The sequence below is a fragment of the Lissotriton helveticus genome, chromosome 8 (genome assembly GCF_964261635.1).
Source record: "Lissotriton helveticus chromosome 8, aLisHel1.1, whole genome shotgun sequence".
Lineage (NCBI taxonomy): Eukaryota > Metazoa > Chordata > Amphibia > Caudata > Salamandridae > Lissotriton > Lissotriton helveticus.
In genome coordinates, this window is record NC_136069.1 from 80,532,724 (window position 1) to 80,557,044 (window position 24,321).

At 46.2% G+C, this 24,321-nt stretch overlaps 1 protein-coding gene across 2 annotated transcripts in view; it reads left to right on the forward strand.

Annotated features, from left to right (window-relative positions):
• Nucleotides 1-24,321, forward strand: part of NAA50 (N-alpha-acetyltransferase 50, NatE catalytic subunit) — a 114,919-nt gene that overhangs the window by 41,649 nt on the left and 48,949 nt on the right. The window contains exons 2-3 of one of the 2 annotated variants that reach the window (XM_078656674.1): nucleotides 15,855-15,991; nucleotides 16,236-16,355. In XM_078656674.1, the coding sequence (XP_078512800.1) occupies nucleotides 15,855-15,991; nucleotides 16,236-16,355 (257 nt within the window). The remainder of the gene's footprint in view (nucleotides 1-15,854; nucleotides 15,992-16,235; nucleotides 16,356-24,321) is intronic. The other variant, XM_078656675.1, reaches the window with a different exon arrangement.

Sequence of the window (24,321 nt, forward strand, 5' to 3'; positions counted from 1 at the left end):
GGGAACAGTCAGCCTGAACTGCCAAGCCGTCTTCCCTGGACCGGAATCAAGCATCCTGCCCTGTTGCTCTCTATTCATCGCTTTTGCCGCGTCGGTCACAAGGGCTCTATAATCAGCTTGCTTCAGACTGAGGGAATGCAATTTAGAACGAGTAACATCACCTTCAAGATCACTCTCAAGCACAGTTATGTCGGTTTCGAGGCGTACAAGTTCGTCACATTTAGCCTTCTGAGAAGCAGCAATCAAAGACAAAGAATGTCCACGGATGACCGTCTTGAAGGCCTCCCACAGTGAAATAGAAGAAGAAACAGACCCCTCATTTTCATCGAAGTAATAAGGGTCAATAGATTTCGGCAGTTCAGAGCGGGTTTTAGGATTGCGGAGATACCAGGGATTTATAGGAGCCACTCTACCCTCGCCACCCACTCCAGCCTCAACACAAAGCCACAGGGGGGAGTGATCAGAAATGCCCCTGGGAAGGAAATAATCTAACCTGGAGAGACTACCCCGAATGAAAGGTGTATTGTAGCTGCGTAGGGTGCATCAACCTCCAACTATCTAGAAGGCCAAAGGTTTCCAGCAGGTCAGCCAGCCACAGTTGAGATCTAGCTAAATCCCTCGGAGGGTAGCGATCCAAAGTGCCAGAGACCACAGAGTTAAAGTCCCCACCCAGGATCAGAAGACCCTCAGGAAGCCCCAGTAAGAGCCGCCCCAGGTCAGCAAAGGTCGACTCCTGCAGGCCCGGAGGGACGTACATTGTGAGTATGGAAAGTGTCTTACCCTCCCATCTACCAGTGAGCGCAGCATAGCGCCCCCTGTCGTAGAGTATTACCTCATCAATTTCAAGGGGGAGAGAGGACCGGATTAGAATACCCACCCCTCTGGAGCCAGAAGTGAATCCAGTGTGAGCGACCAGTCTGTAGCCACGTCTATTCATAGCCTGGCACTCGTTACCAATTAAATGCGTTTCTTGCAAAAGAACAATATCGGGGGAATGACATCTAAGGAACTGCAGCACAACCCCTCGTTTTATCCTGTCTCCCAAACCATTGACATTCCAGGACAGCAGTCTCAACTCACCACCCCCCATCCCCGGGAAGGAAACAGAGCACACCCCTCATAGGACCCAATGATCGACATGGACGAGAAAACAATACGAAGTCTGGCTGGAAACAACATAGCATACTTAAGGTCCAGTCGCTTCACTCCCTGAAACCCCATTCTCTGCCGCTGAACCAGTGGAGTAAAGTCGGGATAGAAGTTCACAGTGGCGTTTTCAAATTTCACAGGGCCGCTCTCCCGAGAAGCTCGAAGGATAGCGTCCCTATCCCGAAAGTGGAAGAGTTTGGCAATAATGGGCCTCGGGGGGGGGAGGGGGGCAACCCGGCTTCAGCTGCCCACCAGGAGATCGATGGGCCCGTTCAACCGCGAAGAATTTACTGAGTCTGGCGGGGGCGAGGTGATTCAGGACCAGGTCTTCCACCAAGAGGTCGGTGGCAGCGTCCTCGGGATTTTCCGGAACACCTATGATGCGTACATTATTGCGCCGGGCCCTATTTTCAGAATCCTCAAGACGACGAGCCATCAAGTCCTGTGAAGAACGTAAGTTGCAGATCTCAGTCTGTATGTCCGTGACATCAGTAGTCAGGCTGGAGGTCTTCAAATCCAACGCCTTGACCCTCTCATTGGTCTTCGCCAGGTCCGCTCTAATCAGCGTGACATCGACAGCCACCGTATCAATCTTGAAGGCGAGGGCCTCATACTGTTGTCCCATGGAGGCCTTCATACTGGTGATGGCGCTCATGACGTCCTGAAGCGATACCTCCGTAGGCGCAGTAGGATCCACCATGGGGTCTTCAGGAGTACGGCCAGTGCCACAGGGGGATCCCTTAGGATGGGTGTAGCGATCCATCACATTGGTTTGAGTTTGTCCCCCTCGGAGAGGCGTTTTTGTCTTGCGCTTCTCGGTGTCAGGTCTGGTGGCCATATTGGAAATGGTGCCCCGGAGGGGCCCTCGAGACCTGGTGAAAATGGCCGATCTCAATGAAGCCAAGAGTATACGAAAGTGGGCCAAATTAACGAAAATGCCAACAGGGCTGGAGGCCAAACGCTCACGGAAGAAAGCACTCAGCAGTAGAGCGAAAGCAAGCCGGATCCGGGGTAGATCTGAGAGAATGCCAGTCAATCAGAACCCGGAGTAGGAAAGTGAAACTGAAAGTTGAAGTGAGGCCGCCTGGGGGAAGACTCCTCTGGCCGTTGTTGTTCAACTACTCTTCAGCCTGAAGATCAGCAGAGCCCCCAGCCCCGTCCGGGGGCAGGCCGTAAAAGTTTGAGTCGATATAAAAGCGGTTCCCGACGTCCGATTTCGAAAAGAATATTAAGGTCAGCCAAAGGTCGCCTTCAAAAGCCCATCTTCAGAATCAGGATATAGTCAGGATATTTGCGAAGGGCGGCGCGGGTCTCGGGAGCTCTGTGCTCACGCAATCATCTTGGATGCCCGCGAAGCTCCTCCTCCTTATCAGCCTGATTGATGATAACGTACGTATGTGTTTGTAATCTTTGGATGAGCTTTGTGTACTGTATTTCTGTGTTTGCGATGTCTTTTGTTGCATAACAGTACAATTCAACTTTTTTAAATCCACAACCATACAGTCATTAAACACATCAATAGCGTCCCTTGGCATCATTGGGATAAAGGTAGATGAAGGTCTGAATGGGCTAATGGTTGGAGTGTTGCAGGTAATGCCTGCTTCCTGTAGGTTTTCCTGTGTAGAATTTGTCAAATGTCATTGTCACTAGCCAAAGATTGTGCCGCTAACAAGGTGCTAATATCCGCAGCTTGTAAATTTGAACAAAGTCCTTGAGTAGATCTAGTTCTAAGTGGAAAATGCTTTCTCAATTTCAGTTTGCGAACACATTTAAAAACATCTACTCTAGTTGGTGTGTATGTAAAACAGTTAGTGGGACAGTACGACAACCCCAAGAGCCAGTAATTGTTTTTCTGCAATCGACAAAGGTATTTCAGATAAATTAATCCCAGTAAGATCAACATCCGTTGGTACCTTATTCATTTCTTGCTGTTGAAGCTTTTCTTGCCTCTTTCTCTGTAGTTTCCGCCTCTGTTTTCTCCGTTGGTTTCTTCTGCTCCTTGTTTCTGCGCTTGATTGCACGGTCGTAGAGTTTGTAAGCGGTCTTCTACTAAAAAAGTAAGCTCCTCTCCTGGTGTGAAATTGGTAGGTATTTGAGGTATCTTTCGTCCCACACGGTCATCAGATTCAATGCTACCATCTACACTGCTAATTTACGCAGAGGAGAAATTACAATGCGCTTGCACGATAGATGTTAATGCGCTGTTTTTACCACCATCGTTTGCTAGTGCTAAACACTGTATCAAATTTTTTGGGAGAATGTAAAAACGTGTCCTGTCTCATAATCTCGTTTATCTGTGGTGAATTTGTAGAGATTTCTTTCTTTTATGATTTCTTCGTGTTTTATTTAGCCTTTTTTCTATTTCTACCCGTCCTTTCTTTATTTGTTCTTTATGTTCATTAGTTTCCAACAGAGCATTGATATCTTCGATTTCCTTGAGTATTCCAACTCTGCCAATCTCTGCGTATTTTATCAAAACTGATACACTGTATTCCTCACAGAATGACTTCTTACACTCTTGCTTGGCTATTAGTTTTATTTTTTTTTATAAATCTTTTTATTCAAGAAACAATAATACAATAAAAGTATCAACGCAAGATAAAGAGCGGTTGTCAAAGTGAGCATATCGCATAAACTAGACCCAGATAATGGTATGGGTACACAATGACATTAGATCATTTAAGTGTCTCCTTATCAACATTGAATGGGGAATCCTCGTCAAAGGGGGTGCGCAAAATCCCTCTGCTTTCGTTCCAGGGGCCTCATATTTTAGTCCATTTGCCTGGGCATCCTCTGCTCTCGTATATCACCCTTTTGACCTGCATGCACCAGTCCTTGGGTCGGGGCCCAACTCCCCCCTTCCATGTTCTGGCTATATTGTGTTTTGCTATGATACAGCCCAGAGAGACCCATAGTTGTTTGGTGCGATTGAGGTGGGTGGCATCCCAAATGTTTAAAATACAGAGTAGAGTGGAGGATTCTATTGATTTCTGACATATTTGGGACATAGTGGACAGAACTTCACTCCAATACTGTTGAAGAATTCGACAGTCCCACCACTGGTGCAAGAAAGTAACTACGGAACCACAGTCTTGGGAACGGAGTGAGGAGATCGTCCGGCCCATTTTAACAAGTGCTGTGTTGGTGTAGTAGGCCCTGTGGAGTATTTTAAGTTGTATAAGCTTAAAGCGGGACCGGATTGCCACCTCCCTGGGGGATGCCAGGGCCTCCTTCAATCTTCGTCCGGTATATTCCCCACGTCGTCCGACTGTTTTGTGCAGAGTTTATCGAGAGGCTCCGGTAAGTTGTTGAGTATCTTGAAGTAGGTCAGAGCGATGGCCTTGTCTGGAAGGTAGTCATCGAGAAGCCTGTCCTCTACTGGCAAATCGAAACCTTTGGGGATTGCTTTTATTGACTCACTATACGCCTGAAGATATCGGAACGTTTCTCCCTCATGTAACTAGTATTTTACTTGTAATTCGCCGAATGGAACCACCGCACCCTTCGCCCACATGTCCAGTACTGCGGAGACACCAATCTGGTCCCATTTATCAAATCCAGGTTGACTCGATAGCATACCCAAGTGGCAGGATTCCAGCAGTGGAGTAACCCACGTATTTTACCCTTCCAGCCCAACGAGGCAGTTGCCACGTACCAGATCGAGCCTGTGGTGGAGGTAGGGGTATAGATGGGTAACTGCTTAGGCCCCCCCCTATATAACACCCTCATGTACTTTCCCGCCGCCATATTGAACCTTTCCATTCTGTACGCTGGGTTTGTAATGGGACGGTGAGACTAGTGGTTGACGACCTCCAATTGTGAGGCCCAGTAATATGATTTAATTGCAGGAAGAGCAGTACCCCATTGTACCAGCTGCGCGTGAGTTTTGTCAGGGCAATTCGGGGCATGCCACCGTTCCATAAAAGTGAGCGGACCTCTGAATCAATTGTTTGGAAATATTGATTCGGAATAAAGTAGGGTGCATTCTGTAGGGCATATAGGAAACTGTGAAGTGCCATCATTTTGAAGAGGGCAGCTCTACCCAGTAGAGTAGGGGGCAGTGTCTTCCAGTGCTGCACGTCAACCCGGAGGCGATGCAAGGGAGGGAGGAGGTTCTTTTGGTGAAGGACATCTGAATCTTTCGTGACATTGATGCCCAGGTAGCGAAATCCGTAAGTGACTATGCCAGCATTGCTGCCCGGAGAAAGCTGTGGGGACTCCCCACTGAGGACATAGATCGATGACATGTCCCAGTTGATGGTGTAACCCGAGTATTTCCTTAAGAGTGAGAATATGTAGCACCACGTGAAGTGAGGATCGGGGGTTGGCCAGATATAAGAGAATGTCATCGGCGTCGAGGGAGATCCTGTCCGACCGATCCAGGCCGAATTCAGTTCACGGATAGAGGGGTCGCCTCTGATCCAGAACACCAAGGATTCTAGTGCCAGAGCGAATAACCGCTGTGACAGCGGTCAGCCGGTCTCGTACCCTTCCCCAACTCAATACTGCCGGCCTGCCACCATTTACAAAGACGCAAGCCAAGGGTTTAGCATATAATAGACGCACCCAGGACATAAAACTCGGGCCAAAGCCGTACCTTTCCAGAGACGCAAACCGAAAAGGCCACTCCATGTCGAACGCCATTTTTGCATCTAAGGACACCATTACCGCATCTTCTTGTACGGTGGGGGCTCTGGAGAGGCGACTGAGATTGAGCGCCGTATTTTTTTGTCTGCATAAAGCCGGATTGGTCCGGGTGTATTAATTTATGGAGATGAGGCGAAGGGCCAGGATCTTGACCTCTGGGTCGAGGAGGGAAATCGGTCAATACGAGCCACATTGGTCCGTGGGTTTCCAGTTTTTGTGTATGACCGCAATATTAGCCCATCGCTGTGTTTCGGGCAAAATTCCATGTTCTACGCTCTCATCATACATCCGCACTAGAAATGGAGCCAATACCGAAGCGACTGCTTTTGGCCACTAGGACCTATGGCCTTCCCGGATCACAATGCACCAGTCGCCTTTGACACCTCTTCAGGAGTCAAGGCGGTGTCAGTCTAACATCTCGAGGGTCTAACCTTGGCAGGGGGAGGGTGGAAAGCAGTTTGGCTGCTTCTTCCTGCGTGGAGGTAGGTGGATGTAGGGACAGAGTTGCTCAAAATGGTTAGTGGAACTCTCAGCAATACCATCCCGGTCGCATTGTCTCGCACCATTAGGAGCCACAATTTCAGCCACCCACCTGTTGGCCAACTTGCGCTTATCGAGCCATGCCAACAATTTACTGGCCTTGTCTGCAATTTCATATATACTATATTGGCTGCTTCGGTAGTGTGCTTGGGCCGCCTCCCTGGCTATATTGTTATATTCCTTTTGTTTCACTGCAAGTCTGTGGATAGTGTCAGGGGGAGGCGGATGCGATTAGTACGCGTTCAAGATTGGCCACCTCTAGTTCTATATCCTCTAGTTGCTTACTTTTCTCCTTCCGGTGGCCTGCCACTGCCGCCACCCCACACCCTCGAATAACCGTCTTATATGCCTCACATAGCGTCACGTCCGATTCGACAGAGCCCTAGTTTTCTGCGAAGTAATCTGATGTGGCCTGTACCAGTTAATCCCGTATCTCCGGGACCCGAAGATACCATGGGTTGAGGGCCATCTCCTGACGGTAGCTGGAAGGCACACCACCGTAGTGAGCCAAGATAGAAGAGTGGTCAGACATGCCCCTGGGCAAAAAGGTGATGTCACTAAACATAGAAAGCTGTGTAGCTTGGCAGAAGAGGTCATCAACATGGGACATACTCCCATGAGCCCCATAAAGAAAGGTGTATTGCCGATGGGAGGGGTGGTGTGTGCGCCACGTATCTACTAGTCCCATGGCTATTAGAAAGTCAGACACTAGTTTCCCCTGTGGTTCACTTTGTCAGGGTGGTAAACTATCCAAATCCCCAGCCAGGGCAGCATTACAGTCTCCCCCCAGTAAAATGTCTCCTTCGGGTATATTAAACATGTGAGGGCCCAAAGCAGTCAGGGTGGAGGAGTGGAGTTTGGGGGGCATGCATAGCGAGGTCACGTTGAGCGAGTGACCCACTGTCCGGACACTGACAAAACGGCCAGCGGGGTCGCGTGCAATGTTCTTAACCTGAAAGAGAAGGGAGGCGCGCGCAAGAATGCCCACCCCTCTTGACCCCCTTGTGTAACCGCGTGTGCTAGCAGTTTATAACCCCACCGATTTAGTGCGCAATATATAGGCCAGGAATATGTTTCTTGAAGCAACATGAGGTCAGGGGTGTGACGTTTCAGATATTGCAAGACTATCCCCCTTTTTATTCCGTCGCCCAATCCGTTCACATTCCAGGAGATTATTTTAAGTCGACCCAGGGCGGCAGAGGCTATAGGAGCATCACTAATTTACGTCGGAGAACAAGAGCCCTACTTCCCACAGGGCCCAGGGAATGACAGTGCGCAATGGGACAAATCACCACACCGGGAAATGAAAATAGGCGGGTCGAACAGGACCCCTGGTGAGAATTGACAGAACTTCCCGGGGAGACCCACTGGACCACAGAGGGAACCCTGTGCAAGGGACCACCCCCCATGCATATTAGAAGTATACAGGTTAGGTCGTTGTGTGTGCTAGTAACCACCCTACAAATGTATGTGCTCATAAAACAGAACAAAAATTTAAAAAAAACCTTAATGAAACACCCTGGAACCCCCCCAACCTCCACCCCACACCCTGCCTCCCTGCAATGTGGACTCGGATCGGCCCACCACCCCAATTTGCAGTGCCCTTGTATACCCATAACGTTAACCATGTGGAGGGGAACGCAAACAACCAATCTACCCCAAGATTCACCCCCCCTTAAGAACAATTGCAAAGGATCTCGTAGCCCCATGCTGGGAACATGTAACTCCTATCACTCCGGGTGATTCCCCCCATCCCCCTCAAAAACCAGGGCACAATTAAACATTAACAATAGTCTTAGAGCGCTCATTATGGGAGACAACACATGCACTAGACAATGTTCGGATGCCGAGTGCCTCCCCTCCTCCAAAACCAGGGGCGTCACAGTCAGTGTCTTAGCTGATCAGTAAATACAGGTTGACCCCAGTACGCGCTAAGTCTGCCAATACCTGTGTCGTAGGAACTCCATCAATCTTTCCTTGAGGACAGTCGGATCCATGAGGTTGTTCCCGGGATGAGCCATCACGGTCTACGGAGGAATGCCACCTCTCCAGCCAGTCCCAGGCCTCCGGGGACAGGAATAACATCGACTTACCGTCTGATTGCACACACAATTTTGCTGGGAAGAGCATGGCATATTTCAAATTGTTGCCCCTTATTTCCAGGAAGGAGCAGTGTTTCTGCTGCACTTTGTAGGTCGAGTCTGGGGAAAAAGGTGACGCCAGAGTTCTCGAATTTTAGAGGGGGTTCACCACTTGCAGCTTGAAGGATAATGTCCCCGTCGTGAAAATTGAAGATCCGCGCCAGGATGGGACTCCAGGCACCCTGTGGACGCGTTAGACTGAGAAATATTTGGAGAGGGTCCGGGGTTGTAGATGATTTTGGATAAGGTCTTCAACGAACAGGTCAGCGGCCTGTCTGTTTGGGAACCCCCAGGATACGCATGTTTCCCTCGGGCTAAAACAGTTTTGATCCCAGAGTATTGTAAGGGGGACACACTTTACAAACTGCACTAGGATTTACCTTTGGGAAAATGTACTGACCTTGACGAGTTATAAGAAAACTGTGCTTGCGCTTGATTTGTTTCGATCTCGCTAGTGTCACCAACCCTCACCTACAATGAGGTCTTGCTCACAGATGATACGCAGCTCAGACGTTATATCTACTTGCACAGATTTGCATGTCGGTGGTACAGTAGCACTGTTGGAGGGGGTTCAATGCAGTTTGTAGCCAGTGTGTGCTTGTCTGTGGCCTGGTCCAATGAAAGCAATTTGTTCAGGGCTGGCTGCAGTAGACCGTGGGAAGCCGGGTGTTTGTGTAAGGTGTCTTTCTTGGGTTTTAGTGGGCTCACTGAAGTTGAATAAGCAGTTTTTGAAGCGTCGACTGGATGCTTTAGCCTTTCTTGCACTTCAAGTAATCTGAGCTCATAGACACGTTATTTTTATACTAGCATGTTGAGCAACCAGCATAGCTGTGGAGGGTCTGGAGCTGGTTTGTTAACCATGCCAAGTTTGAAGGCTACCGAGCACAACTGCTGGACATGTTTTGCTCCCTTCACAAACGTGCATCGGCTCGTAGTTTATTTTGAGTGAGTGTCTGGGATTTTCGTGTATGGCTGTCTGTACATTCTAATTAACTTGGCAACATTTTGTTAAACTACTGTGGAGCATTGCCATTGACTCCTTCCTGTGCTGCAGTTTATAAGCTGTTTTAGAAAGGAATGTCTAAACATTGAGACGTACAGGATTAGTTGGGGTTCTGTCTATATTATAACTGCCTAGTCTCTCTCTTGTGTATGTATTGTGTAATGCATTCAAGCCATTTCAGATTAGTCTGAGAGTTGATGCAGATAGGACTAAACTATTTGCCTGGGATCTAGGCATTGGAGTTTGTAGGGCCCGGATTCTTGGTTCCTCAGCCACCAATGGGTTATTTCCCTCGCACAAGCATTAGATTCTTTAGGCTTGTCAAAGGTCTCGTGAACTGTATTGTAGAGGTTCTGTAGCAGTTACAAAGAATGATATTGAGCTCTAGCATTTTCTTTGTCGCTGGTTGATTATAACTTTTCCGTTGCACCTTACGCAAATACGTAGTGCGCATCGCTTCATTGTTGCAGCAACAGTGTGACTGAAGTGAGCATCTTTTGTGGGATCTCCATTTTACAGGCTCCTAGAGAGGACTCTTGCCAATGACCTATTACCTACAAGGCAATAAACATAGAGTGGACTTTTGGTCCTTGTGTCCTTTTGTAAAGTAACTGGTACTTCCGTAAAGTGCTCCAATACCTTCGGGTGGTTTTGGCGCTATATAAAACTGCACAAAAAAATGTGAAAAGCAGAGTTGGGGAGCAGTGCCACGGCCTTCAGCGGGGGCACACAGCGATGGGCGGGAGGTGGACGGGCAACCAACAGCAAATGCGGGCTGTTACAGGGAGGATAAGTGATTTGGCTGTAATCACAAAATATGGAATGGAGGCTGAGCCTAGGAAGCGGATGTGGCGTAAGGGCCACAGCTGCTGACTGTGTAGCTGGGAAAGTGGTTTGAGTTTCCAAATTGGCTTAACATCCTTGATTCTGGGCAAATCACTTAATCTCCCCTTGCCTACAAAAATAAATGCGTCTTTGTGCAAAGTAACGGGCGCTTATGTAAATCGGTGATGCTATATAAAAGAGCACACAAAAAAACAGAAAGAATCCGTGTTGGGCTGTTTCACAGTAGTGAACATGAGGAAATACATTGCATCAGCAACCACATTAAAAGGACGACTTTTGCCATGGACACTTGGGGGGTAGGCGAACCTTGATGACATCAAGGCTCAGCCTGGCTCCTTGGTAGAGAATACAAGTTTAGTAACAATGGCGCACGGAAACACTTCACCTATGAATAAGTGTCCTGATGGGAGACTTTTAAAGACAGTCCCACCCTATGAAAGAACAGCAACAATGTGAGACACTAACAGTTTGTCATTTCGCACAGGAGCAACGTGGCTATGCAATTACAGCAGAAGACATAGGTACTTTAGAAGCTCTCACGTGCCCTGTGATAACGTATATCTGATTCAGTTGAGGTCTGATTTTCCAGGTATAACCGAGCGACCACATATGGTGTTAACATGCGGACACTCCTAGTGCCCACACGCATGGCAAATTTACAGACTATACGTGTGCCAAGTAATAGCATCTGTGCACACATGCTCCAATCAGAACATCAGCTATACACCAACTGGACATTAAAAGTCACAACATCACTACTCACTAGAAAGAAACCGACTACAATGTGGGTTTAAAGCTGTGACCGGTGAGGGGGTATTTGTGGACTGGGAAGCAAGCCGAGACTGGAGGGAGGAGGTGGGCTAAACGGAAAGCAGCAACGAAGGGAATAGCAGTGACGGGGTGATCTGTGGACAGGGCGTGAGGGAGGAAACAGATGGTAAAAGCATGAGCATTGAGTAGAATTCTGAAAAAGAACGTAGGTCCTAAAATGGTTGTAAAAACTGGAGCAGTAGATGTTTGCAAGTAACTTGGTCCATGCTCTGGGGGAGGGCTAAACCCAAGAAGAGGTATGACTCTGCATGGCAGGGAAAAAAGGTGACCAAGAATGAGACTGACTATGGAGCAAGCAAATGGGAAGCCCGTGAGCGGGCTGAAGCCTGCAGATTAAACGCGTCTTTGAGATGGCGCATGCACTGTCTAGCCAAGACCTAAAAATACTAGCTGGGTGTGCTTCCACAAGCATGTGGTGATCTTTGACTGATTTGCTTTATCAAAAATCTCTTAGATGGCCTCTGTGCTTGTTTGTGCATGCAATGTGGATACTTTGTAAGGAGTTTTGTTAAATCAAAAGAAACATTTAAAAATGGGCCAAATTTTTATTTTGCCGTGTTTGCGCAAATGGTACCTAGGAAAAAAAACACTGGCAAAGCCAGTAGGTTTCCTGGGGGTAACTGAAGCTTATTCTTTTTCTTTCTTTGAGCTGGGTGAGCATGCAGGATTTTACTGTTTTTCTTTGACAGGGCAACATTGCAGATTGTTAAATGTCGCTGTTTGGAGTCTTTTTAAAACCAGTGCAGATGATTCACAGCCGATTTGGATTCATGATACATGCCGCCTTGGTTTTAGCATCATTAGAAAGTTCTTGCAAGCAAAAGGAAGCTGAGCCTGGCACCGTGCCAGAAACACTTCGAACTGGCCAGGAGTGCCTGAGACGGATTTACTCGAATGTCTTTTGCATTCTGAAGTCTGTAGAACGTGATGTGATGTTGGAGTGGGCCTTGTCTTAATTGCTGCTGTCTTAACATATACTGCCATGGCCCACAGGTTTCTCCTAAGTAAAGAGAATGTGACCTAGATATATACAGCAGTTGGCACTGTGAAATTATGGTAGGGTTTCGCTTTCACTGAGCAGGATTTTTTTTTTTAATTTGCTTAGAACGTTGGACTCCCATGGACAGATTTGCACTCACTTAGCATATGCATCTACGTCAGCATGCCCATTTTTTTTAAACAGATTTTTATTGTCTGAACACACCTGTTATGCAAAGCTCTGCCATCCAGAGTCTACTGCCATCATCAATATATCAGTAATAGCTTCAGCAATTTTTAGCAAAGAAAACGGAAATAGAAAAGAAGAGATGAAGAAAAACACAGCCGTCCCACCCCACTTGCGCCGCTGCTTGACCCACTAACAACATAATGTCCATACTCTGAGTTTGACATGTCCACCAAAGCATCAACCATGATATCTCGTAGTCCAGCATATCAGAGAGTCAGGAGGGTGGCCTTTTCGGGCGGCGGGTCCAGGTCTAAGCCCCTATAATCTGCCCACCTCTTCCAGATTTTATAGTGCTTCCGAGGACATCCCCTGGCTTTATATATGGGCTGTTCCAGCCCCATACTGAAGTCCATCCCGTTCTTCCAGGCGGCTAGTGAGGGGGCCTGAGGCTCCTTCCATGCTTTGGCTATATCGCGTTTCGCCAATGTAAAGCCTAGTAACAGTAAGTGGCGCTTGTACCTATTGCCCCCTACCCCAGCCATGACATACAATAGAGCTAGCTTAGGGTCCCTCTGGATTCCCAGGCCAGAACCTCATCCAGGCATCGATGCACCCCATCCCAGAATCTCCGCAGCGCTGAGCACTCCCATATCGTGTGAGCATGCCAATTTTTTTAAACAATATTTGGCTACAGCTACTGTAAACGCTGCTAAACTGACATGCCAAACTTGGCCTGAAAGTAGAACTTTACTCAAATCATAGTTTGGTGTAAATCTGTTCAGTATTATTTTAAATATTAGTATTAAAAAAAGGTACTGGGTGAGCTTAAAGTGTTGTCTTGTATGCTTTATCAGTTAAAATACAATTAGTTGGTTTGCTCCTAATAAGTGCACTGTTTGGCAAATGTGCATGTTATTTGGCAGACTGTATGTTAAACGAGGAGTCTTTGCGCTTATGCCTCCATAGATAACAAAAAAAAAAAATCCCAGAAGTTGTATACAGCACATTTGCGTCATATCTTTCCCAATATCATGGCGTTTCTAAATGTACCCAGGGTTTGTAGATTTCTCTGGAGGGTGAACGAGAAAATGGCTCAAACATAGCTAATTTTGTTTATGGAGAAGAGTGAGGAGAAAAGTGCTGCAGAAGAAAGCATGTGTAACACTTCTCACCCCCCCCCCCCCATAACAATTTTTTGTATCCACTAAAGGTTTTGCTCTGGCACTATCACGATTTTCCCATCTTTCAGAACAAACAGTTGTAGCAACAAAACAATATTTGACCAGTTTTTTAAATTATTTTTTTTAAGAGTTAGTTTTATTCTAATTTTTGTGGTTTCAACCTACTTGCCGTTTGTGGTGGAAACAGTTGCAAAACACATGGGTGTCCTCGGAAAGTCATTTCTAAAGACCGAATTCTCAATTCAGTAATATGTCATTTGTGTAGATCCCTCAAGGGTTTCTCAAAGAAACTAGCTATTGAAATAATTAAAAAAATATATAGTGAAAACGAGTAGGAAAAAAAGGCATTTGTGACTACCGCGTCTGTAACTTCTCGTCACTATCCATTTTACAAAAGCAACATTTTTACATTCAACAGACCCTTCCAAAAATACGGGATACCAAGAACCTACAACTGAGCAGAAGCTTACAGTAATTTTTCATTGTGTACCAACTAAGCAGTTCATCTGGTAATATATAAAGAATGTGAAATGGATGTGAAGGAAACCTATGTATTGCTGGAATGTACATAAGATACTGGGTTTAGGAACTGTTTTTTCTTTTTTCTTTTAATACACCTCGAAATTTGTGGTTACCCATACCATCACTCGATTAAGACAGCATTTTGCACAAAGACTACTTTCTTGCACACTGGCTTACATTTAGATGGCACGACTGCAGAGAAATGCAACTGATAATAGCACGTGTTTTACTAGTCTGTGTTCACACTCGTCTCCTGATTAAAAATAGTATTCCACTTGATTGGTTGGGCCTAGGAAGTACCTGCGACACAAAATGCCCCAAAACGAGACCTGGAGACATCCTATTTCACATAGCAGAATCCATGCTGTTTTTACAGTGTGGGTAGCTGCTTGTTTTGGGCCCTCGCCCAGACGTGTCTGAAAGACACCCAGGCATGTCCTGGGTGGTGTCTTGCTTGGGTCCAACAAGGTTTTCGTACTCTGAAGCCCTTGCAATCCTAAACCTTTGGGTAAAAGCACGTCTTCCTCACATTTCTGGCAAGGGAAGTCATAGAATCTGTGGGGATCCTGCCATATTGCGTTTCCCCACATCTCTGGTCATCACTTGTGTGTGTGTGAGGGCCTGGCGCCTGCAACAGGAAAGGGCCAAAAACGCAACTTTGACAGTTCAGTTTTGGGTGGAACAATTTGTTCGGTATTTTTATTTTTTCTCTCTATTCGTAAGACTGAAAGAACGTTTTAAGGGAAACAGAATGTGGGATCTTACCTGTAAGATTTTAAATATTGGTAAATGTATCCGTCCCATCAGGCGTGAGGTCGTGCTTCAGTGACCTCTCCAGTTTGCGAGGACTTGGATTGTTAAAAATGTTTTCCTGAAAGTGAAAAGCAAGCTCTGCATAAGGCTCCCTTGAAGCTCAGTTGCCTTCAGTACTGTTGTCTATGTTTCTATGTTGAAAGCCCGGGTGGTAAGTGAACTTTCCTTTCTGTGCCATAGAAACTAAACAAGGACTTTGATGGAACCTGCCCCCCCCCCCCCCCCCCCCCCCATCTGACCTTTATTGAAAATGGGGCCAGTAGTGAAGCTGAGGGTAGATCACACCTGTGCACCTGCACATTGACCTAGGTCTAAAAAAGTGACTAACCTTTCTACAAGTGTCCTGTTTAGTTAAGCTTTTATTTGATTTCCAAGTTATTTGTGAATGTAGAATAAGTTGTATAAGTACATGTTGTACATAAAACCTTGTGCTCTCATCTTCGTTTCTTTAGTCCCAGAGTTGTGGAAGTGGACTTGTTTCAACATGGTGTGGCGTGAGACCTCTATACTCCACACAGTTACTGCAGCAGCAGTTTAACCTCTTCACATTAGCATAGTTCATTCTTAAAAATAACTATTGCTTTCTCCCGTCTTTCTTTTGCTTGCCATTTTTCGTGTCCGCCTCCATTTTGGATTGTAACAGGATATGGTACAAATTGGTTTTTCTTTTCTAATAGTTTAGTTTTCGAGTAGGTTTTTGTGCATTGCTAAGTGTGCGTGGGTAAATTGCGACTTACAAACTAACTGCGACTATATATTGACATTTCTAATCATTAACACAGGATCACTTAATTTCACCCAGAGGACACTTTTCCCTTCGGTGGCCCTTGGAGTGGATGCACAGTGTGGGTGTGTATGCATTCTAAGCTGCGTACTATTTAGAACAGACGTAAATTAATCGCTCATTGGTTCTAGTTCATAAATGACACGTTGTGCTGGAGAGCAGCGTTAACTCGGCTGCTTCCCAGTTTTAATAAGTGTAACTTTTGATCTAATGCACCTGTTTGTTCCAGTAGCCGCATCGAACTGGGGGATGTCACTCCACACAACATCAAGCAGCTGAAGAGGTTAAACCAGGTCATCTTCCCAGTTAGTTACAATGACAAGTTCTACAAGGATGTGTTGGAGGTTGGGGAGCTGGCAAAACTCGGTATAGTACTTCAGTTGCCTACTTTAACTATTTAATCATCATACTGGTATCTACCTTACAGTAATTTTGTTAAAGAGGAACGTGTTTTCATAGTAAAATGATTTGATAAAATTATCTATCAATATTTTGTCTCCAGTTTCTCCTCCGTTACTTTTCTCCATATTGTTTTTAATCTGACCTCGTTTTCCAAGCATCTGTCAGTGACATTGCAGCAAGTTTTTAATGTGATCTCTTCTCTCCCCAGCTTATTTCAATGACATTGCAGTAGGTGCTGTATGCTGTAGGGTGGATCACTCCCAGAATCAGAAGAGACTCTACATCATGACGCTGGGTTGCCTTGCACCCTACCGCAGGCTAGGTATAGGTAAGTTCTCTTAAAACCAAACTGCTTCACTGAAGAGAGAGGGACCTCTCGTTACATTATCGAAGATCAGATAGGATTGGTTTTACATTTCCGGTCTAATGATTTTTAGTAAGGGCTATTGACTGCAGTTACGAATGTGCAAGTGGACTGCAGGTACAAGATTTTCAGAGCCCTTGGCTGGCTTTCCCTACTCTTATTTTATAGTTCTGTCGTTTTGATTAAGTTGTATTTCTGATTGCTAATTATGATTTCAGATTCCTCAACTTGTTCAGTCAGTCAGAATAACTTTATTCGGCTTACTCAAAAGCCATACAAAGCAGAAAAATTAAAAAGAAATACATTTCATATAAAATTATCCTAATTACACAGGCAAAAAAACATTAAATGAGAAGCAATTTAACATACAATTGAAAAGTATATCATTTACACGTAAATATAAAAAAGATAAAAAACATTTTACTCTAAAACTAATCTTGACAGACAGCTTTCGCCCTTGAGGCGGCTACCAGAAAACTAGCAATGCAAAAAGTAACATGGGGGTTAGGTAATAATTGTAGATAAAGCAAAGCCGGTCTTACTTGGGTAAAGCCGGCCTTTTTGAGTGTGGGCAACAAATATTTTTTCCTTGGTTCTGAAAACAACCCACAAAACATAACGAAATGCATCGTGTCCTGCACTGAGAACTGGTCACAGCTACAGGGCGGAGCTAATTCTGGTTTCTGCCAATTTTTAAAAGAACCTAGATAAAAGTGTAACAAATTAAATCTAAATTTGGTTAAAAGAAACCTATGGAAGGGGATTGTTACAAAACCAAGGTAGGGTGCAAGTGATGATGAGTTAACCAATAAACAGTGGTCCCTCACTGCCGGGTTATCCAATTCGCGTTCTTCACGACATGCTTCCTTCCTTTCCAGAAATGACTTTTTTACAAATTCGATGTCTTGGATCTTAATGTTCTCGGGAGAGGAAAAAAGATCCGGACGACCAAGATCTGAAAATGCCCTGCTCAAATAAGCCACCCAAGGGATCTTTTTGGATCTGTCCAAGGACAGCACGTCAGACATAATCTTATGGTTCAGTGGGAGTTCTTCATTCATCCACATTTTCAGCCACAGGATCAAGGGGGCCATGCTCAGCTTGTCAGAAAGAAACTGTAGGCCCACTTCTTTGTGGATCGAATACGTTGGGGTCGACTGGGGAACAGAGAGTAGGGTTCTGATGAACCTATTTTCGGCTTTTTGAATTGGTTCCATATTTACATAACCCCATAATGCAGACCCATATAAGGCAATGGCTACGGGTTTACTATTATAGATTTTTAATATAGCTTCCATGGGCCTAGCCCCTAGCCTGCCGGCGAAGCCCAGGATCGCTGAAGATGATCTAATAACAGCCAACCTCTTAGCTCTTACCTGCGGACCCCAGGACCCTTTCTGGTCGAACAGTACACCTAGGTAAGGGAATGTAGATACCCTAGAGACTGTGTCCCCCCTGCATGTGAATGTTTTGTTTCTCTTCTTACGGCACTCTCGACCCACCACCATTATGTGTGACTTGGTTACGTTTATCTTAAGATCCAGTCGCTCCATAAACGAACCAAATGCATTCAAGAGGCACTGGAGGCCAACACCCGTGCGGGCAATCAGCACGGCGTCATCCGCGTATAGGAGCGCCGGGATCTTAATTGCTCCCACACGCGGGACGTCGGCTTCCTGTCCACCCAGGTGTGCGCCCATGCCATTAATATAGATGGTGAAGAGTAAGGGGGCTAAAATACAGCCCTGCCGCACCCCCCTTAATGGTCTAAAGGGAGTGGTACACCTGCCCTCATTTGTCACGCGTACACTAGAAGAGAGCTCTTGATGCAGGGTAGCTATGAAAGTGACCAAGGCCTCGTCAATACCCATCTCCAGCAAAATGGCCCACAACTTCGACCTATTGACTAGGTCAAAAGCCGAGGAGAGGTCCATAAATGCAAGATATACGGACCCCTCCTTGGCCACAGTATACTTGGAGATGAGCAGATGTAAATTAACGCACTGTTCAATGGTGCCCTTTCTTTCCCTAAAGCCATATTGAATTTCAGCCAACCCACCACAGTGCTCAACATTCTCCCTCAACCTGGTTAGAAGAACTCTACCTAAAATTTTTACAGACGAATCCAGGAGGGATATAGGCCTATAACAGGCTGGATCATCCCGCGAACCCTTTTTAAAAATTGGAACAATGGTAGAGGTGTCCCAAGATACAGGTGCAGAATTACCATTAACGGCATTAAACACGTTTGTCAAAACTTCAGCCCACAATTTTGGTGAGTACAAGAAAAAGTCAGCAGGCACACCGTCGGGGCCAGGTGCCTTGTGCTTTTTAGTGGCCAAAATAGCCTTTTCCACCTCATTTCGATTAAAAAAAATGGGGCGGATGACTGAGGTTTTCAACGGAACTTCATTAGTCGCATCAACAGTGTCCCCATAGACATTTTTGAAGTGTGACAGCCATTTATCATCGGAGACGACACAGTCCATAGAATCATTGCTGTCATCCGAAAAAAAGGGCTGTTTAATGGTCTCCCAGAATTTTTTACTATCTTTCAAAACTGCCACCGAGAGGAGACTGTCCCATGCTTCTTGTTTAATAGTATCCTTTCGTTTTTTGACAGCTAGCTTGTAGATCTTCCTAAGTCTGGTGATCTCACTTTTTGACCTCGAGGTATTTTTTAAGGCTACCAGCAGTGATCTATGTGCTTTAGTGCAAGCTGAATCAAACCAGCGCTTAATTCCTGGGGTACCTTTTTTTTGTCTTTACTATGAGATCCTGTGATACCTGCCTGCATATCCCTTCAAATGCTTCAACGATTTCTTGACCCTGGGCACATGGATTTTTACAAATCTCAACCTGGTCCTTAATTTTAACATAGTTTTCTGCGTAAAATTTCTCTGGTACCACCTTAGCCCATTTCAGGCGTCTACCTTGATCTGAAGTCTTCAGAGGGTGGGCAGGCCTAGTTATCAACGGGGATGAACCCATATGACCTCCCCACGCAACTTCTAATTCTACCGGGTTATGATCGCTAAAGTGTGATTGTACTGTGCGATAAGAAATCGCCCGGTTTAAGATACCCAAGGATATAAATATGTAATCTATTATTGTACCTTGGGGAATGCCAGTGAAAGTTGGCAATCTAGTGCCCCCATCTGGTTCGTGCAGATCAAAGTTAGCAAGAAAATCCTCCAATTCCTCACCCTCTGAAGTGTGTTCAAAATGGGGTCCCTCTAGACCATCATCACGTTCCATGCTACTTCTCGTGCAAATTAAGTTGCACGGATGAATATTAAAATCGCCTAGTAAAATGTATTCAGTATCCAACTTAGTATTCTGACTGGCCAAATTTAAAATGTTATCTAGATCAGTGATATTTTGACCTCTGTGGTCGCAATTCCCTGAATTATAGAAATTAATAAAAAATAGTCCTGCTAATATTATTAGTCACTCTTTCAACCATCAAAATGTTTGGTGAGTTGGTGCTAATCTGCCTACAGCTACCCTTTAAATCTAATGAGAACAAAATCAGCAGGCCTCCCTTTGCCCTCCCCATACGACTGGGAACAGCTGGTTTGGTGAAACTAATAAACCCATCCCACCAAAGGTTGGCTGAGATATCCCAGGTTTCCTGGAGGGCAATAATATGGTGACCTAAAACAAAGTTTGACCATATCTTATCCTGTCGCTTACCGTTTAACCCTGCTATATTCCAACTTATCAACTTGCACGAGTTTCTGGGTAACTTAGATTCAAGATACCCCACCAATACCCCTGCATTATTATGTAGTGGTTGAGTTGGATCATTTGAACCTGCTTTCAATAGGCTCTGTGGCTTGTCTCCGGCAATGCGCTGATTCACGCAGTGCACAGGCAGGTGTGACATAGAAGGATGGTCATGTCTAGGTATAATATGTTCTCCCTGCCCCAACTGAGGGATGAGCTCATCAGGATGTAATCCGTTAATGTGTGGGCTATTCCGATCTAATTGTTGGGTTGAATCATTATTACCCAGATTAGTGACCTCTGTATGTCAGTCGCAGTCATTTAGGTTAGACAAGACTCCGTACCTGTTCCCTGTTCCAAAACCCCACTCAAATGGGGTGGCCGCCTGACCCCAACCATTCACTACTGTGTTCCACACGGGCTGTGGGGTATTGGGGCGCATCATAAACTGTTCGTTTCCCGGCCTAGCCATGAAGCCGTGTCCATGTCCTCTATTATCAGGTCCCGGGGTACTAACTCCCCACCTATTTGTGTTGGGCCAATTTAAACCCGGGGTTCTGGCCATTTGCCCAATCGGGAAGTTGTATTGCCCTGTCCCATGGCTAATCATCGGGTGTGGACGATCGTTGTTAAATCTAAATCTATTTTCCCCACCCCAATAATTGGCTCTTGCATACCTTCTAGGCCTGGGAATATTGGGGAAAATCACATTATGATTTTTATTATAGAAGAATTTCAAGGTAAACGGAATTATGGAACCGCTTCTACGTTGAGGTGGGAAGATATTGGCAAGGATATTTGGGAGTACTTCTGCGCTGGCAAAATTTAAAACTACGCAGTCCCCTTTAAATTTCTTTTGCTTATTCCCAATCCATGGTACCCTCCTTGACGTAACAATTTCCCCTGCTAGCTGGTCAACTCCCTGGGATGCCATATACATATTATTAGAAAGCCAGTGTAGAGCTTTATCTTTTAGTCCTTGAGAGGTTTCTTTTTGCTCAGGGGGTAGGACAGGAACGTTCGCTAGTACTAAGACTAGGGGTGAGGCTGCCATGATGAATTGTGTTGAATCCTCCCCTAAGTTCAGTGGTGCTGGGGCAGCAGGTGCTAAGGTTGGCGACTCTCTAATTACAACCTGGCTGGGCTCAGATGATGGTAACTGCCCTGCCAAAGTGGGCTGTACTTGGCCTTCCATGAAGCATGTATCAGGACCCGAACCCACCTCTGCTGTGACTACTGGTTTCATAACATGGGTGGCTAAATTTTCCAAATCATTGACCACCTTAGTTTGTGACCCACCCATCTTTTTCACTTCTGCTGTAAGTTTATCTATTTTCCCAATGAGTGGCTTAATGATGGTCCTAATTTTAATATCTATCATTTCCGAGATCCTATTAAATAGGTCATCGTCAATGATTTGCCTAAACTCTTCTGGGTCTTCATGCTCCACATTTTTCCCTTTGTCTAGGTGGTGGGGTAGGCTTTTTCTTTCCTGTCTGCTTGGCCCCACGTTTAGTTTGTGACTTTCTGCAGTTTCTCACTGGCCGGGCGACAGGCGACGGAAGTGGAAGGACTTCCGCTGCGGTGTTGTGCTGTTGCTCGGAGTCAGACACTGCATGTAGCGAGAGGTCAATTAACAAATCCGAATTATCCATAACATTGATAATGTCTTGGGAATTTGTATCGAGAATCAAAGTCGTGGGATCGGATAGACGAGTCCCAGACAATTGTGCGTCAGGGGCAGGACTCAATGGACGCAAAATTGGGGATTGACTCAAGCCTAGAGATTCCCTTCTCTCATTGTTTTTTTTCTTCACCAGTTGAACTAGGAAAGAATCTAACGTATTAAGTGGTTCTGACGTCACGGGCCGATTTTCTAGGCATGTTTGTAAAATTCAAGAATACTAACAAGGGTCAAGTATGTCACTCAAATAGTTTGGAAGATATGGTGAAGCTAGGTCACAGTATTAACGGAACTATTTTTTAAAATAAATCATAACAAAACTATACAAAAACAAGAACAGTTTTGATTAGTCAGCATGAACCTGCTTCAGTTGAAATAGGCAAGGTCTAGACCTTTTCCTGTGTCAGAGAAATCGATAACTGTCAATAAATAAAAACGATTTCTTAATTTGACACAGTACCTTGGCTAGTCCACAATGAGGTGTTAGAGAGGTGGCCCGGCCCGGCCTCCTTCGGCCCCGGACGGCCACAGACGGTCCCGCCCTTGTCCCGGGCTTCTCCCGGGACGCTCCCGCGCCGCGGGAGAGTGATTAACCTTATATGTATAAAGCAATAAGGAGGGGGGGGGGCGTGGCAAGCAAGGAGAGCGGCCCGATGGCGGGAGGCGAGGGGAGCCGAGACTTCTGGGACACGAAGTCCGGCCCCTGACTCTCGCAGCCTTGCCTGGTCGGTGGAAAACGTCCTTTCGCCCTCAAAGCTCCCAGGTGTCCAGAGAGGCGCAGCGGGACCCGCAAAGCGGGTTCCGCAAGGTGTAGGCGAAAATAGAAGCCCTCAGCAGAAGAAGCCCTCAGCAACGCTGTTCAAATCCGTTCTGTGCAGGTATCCCGCTATGTCCAGGTGCAGCGTCGTTTTACAATGAGGGGGGGGCGTGGCAAGCAAGGAGAGCGGCCCGATGGCGGGAGGCGAGGGGAGCCGAGACTTCTGGGACACGAAGTCCGGCCCCTGACGCTCGCAGCCTTGCCTGGTCTGTGGAAAACGTCCTTTCGCCCTCAGAAAGCTCCCAGGTGCTCCCAGGTGTCCAGAGAGGCGAAGCGGGTTCCGCAAGGTGTAGGCGAAAATAGAAGCCCTCAGCAGAAGAAGCCCTCAGCAACGCTGTTCCTCAACTTGTTGTTCCCCCCAGGCACCAGATTGGATCCAGAAACTTAAAAAACAGTGCTTCTATTCGCTGGTATGTCGCCGTGTGGTACCAGACCGACTTCACTGCACTCTGCAAGTTACATAAGGAGCCACATATAAGCGCCACCCATTCACAATGACTTCAGTTCCTTTCAGCACCTTCAAATGCTGATCCGGAGTTCTGCTACTTTTAACTATACTTGAAGAGATTTTTTTTTCTCAACGATTTCTCTTAAATCTACCACTGTTCAAGGGAACCTAACTCCTAAGACTACAGGGTTAAAACCTTGTGGAGACAGTGTAAAACAGATGTTTGTGACAGATCCCCACAAAATGTGCCTCTGGTGCTTTTGAGTTCAGCAAGGCCAGCAGTGACGGTGCCAAGATGAACCTAAAAACATCTATGAACGCAAGGTAAAGCTCTGTGGCAAAATACTACAAGACTCCATGCAGGGCCTCTTCTGGTGTAAGTCGAGAGTGCAGATTCCTTCCTGCTGGTGAAGCCATTCCTGCAGTAGTTCTTTTTTGCGGTCAAAGTCTTGGGGTAAGTCCAAGAAGAAGCATAGGAAGCCCTGAAGGGACTCTGCCCTTTTTGCCACCATTCTCAATCCCCAGAGAAGGCGAAAGGGTGTCATAGTGCACATGTCCCTCCCCATTCCCCTGATGGGCCAACACTAATCTTGGTCCTGATGCACCCCAGACTTTATTTCTATCTTTCAGTCAAATTGCAGATGGAAGCCTGTATAAAGTGTATGCTGTGCATCTTTGGCACGCCTCGGTCTCTCTTTGGTGTGCCTTTGTGCTCCAAAGATCCAGAGGAGCCTCCTGCCAGGTAGGCATCTTTGCAGACTTAGTCCGGTACCAAAATCTGCGCCGGTCCTTTGGACGTTGACACTGATGCCACCTGTGATGCCCTCAGTCTGCTGTGATGTTTGACTCAAGCCTAATTCATCTCTACCTAGACCATGCATTAATCCTGACATAACGCAGCCAATACTCAACCTTTCTGACTCTGACACAAATCCAAATACTGCACAGTTGTGCGCACAGGCACTGCACCAACGTTTTAGCTTGGCCTCTGAGGGTGGCAAAATACATGCTGCAGCCCTCAGAGGCCTTCTCTGGTCACAATGCCGTTGGTACCAGGGGGTACCTTTTTACAAGGGACTTGCATGTGGCCCAGAGGTGTGCCAATTGTTGGTACAAAAGTACAGTTTTGGGAAAGTGCACAGGTGCTGGGGCCTGGTTAGCAAGATCTTAGCATACTCAGTCTAGTTGACATCCGGTATCTGGCAAAAAGTTAGGGGGTATCCATGCTAAAAGGGGCACTTTCCTACTGCCT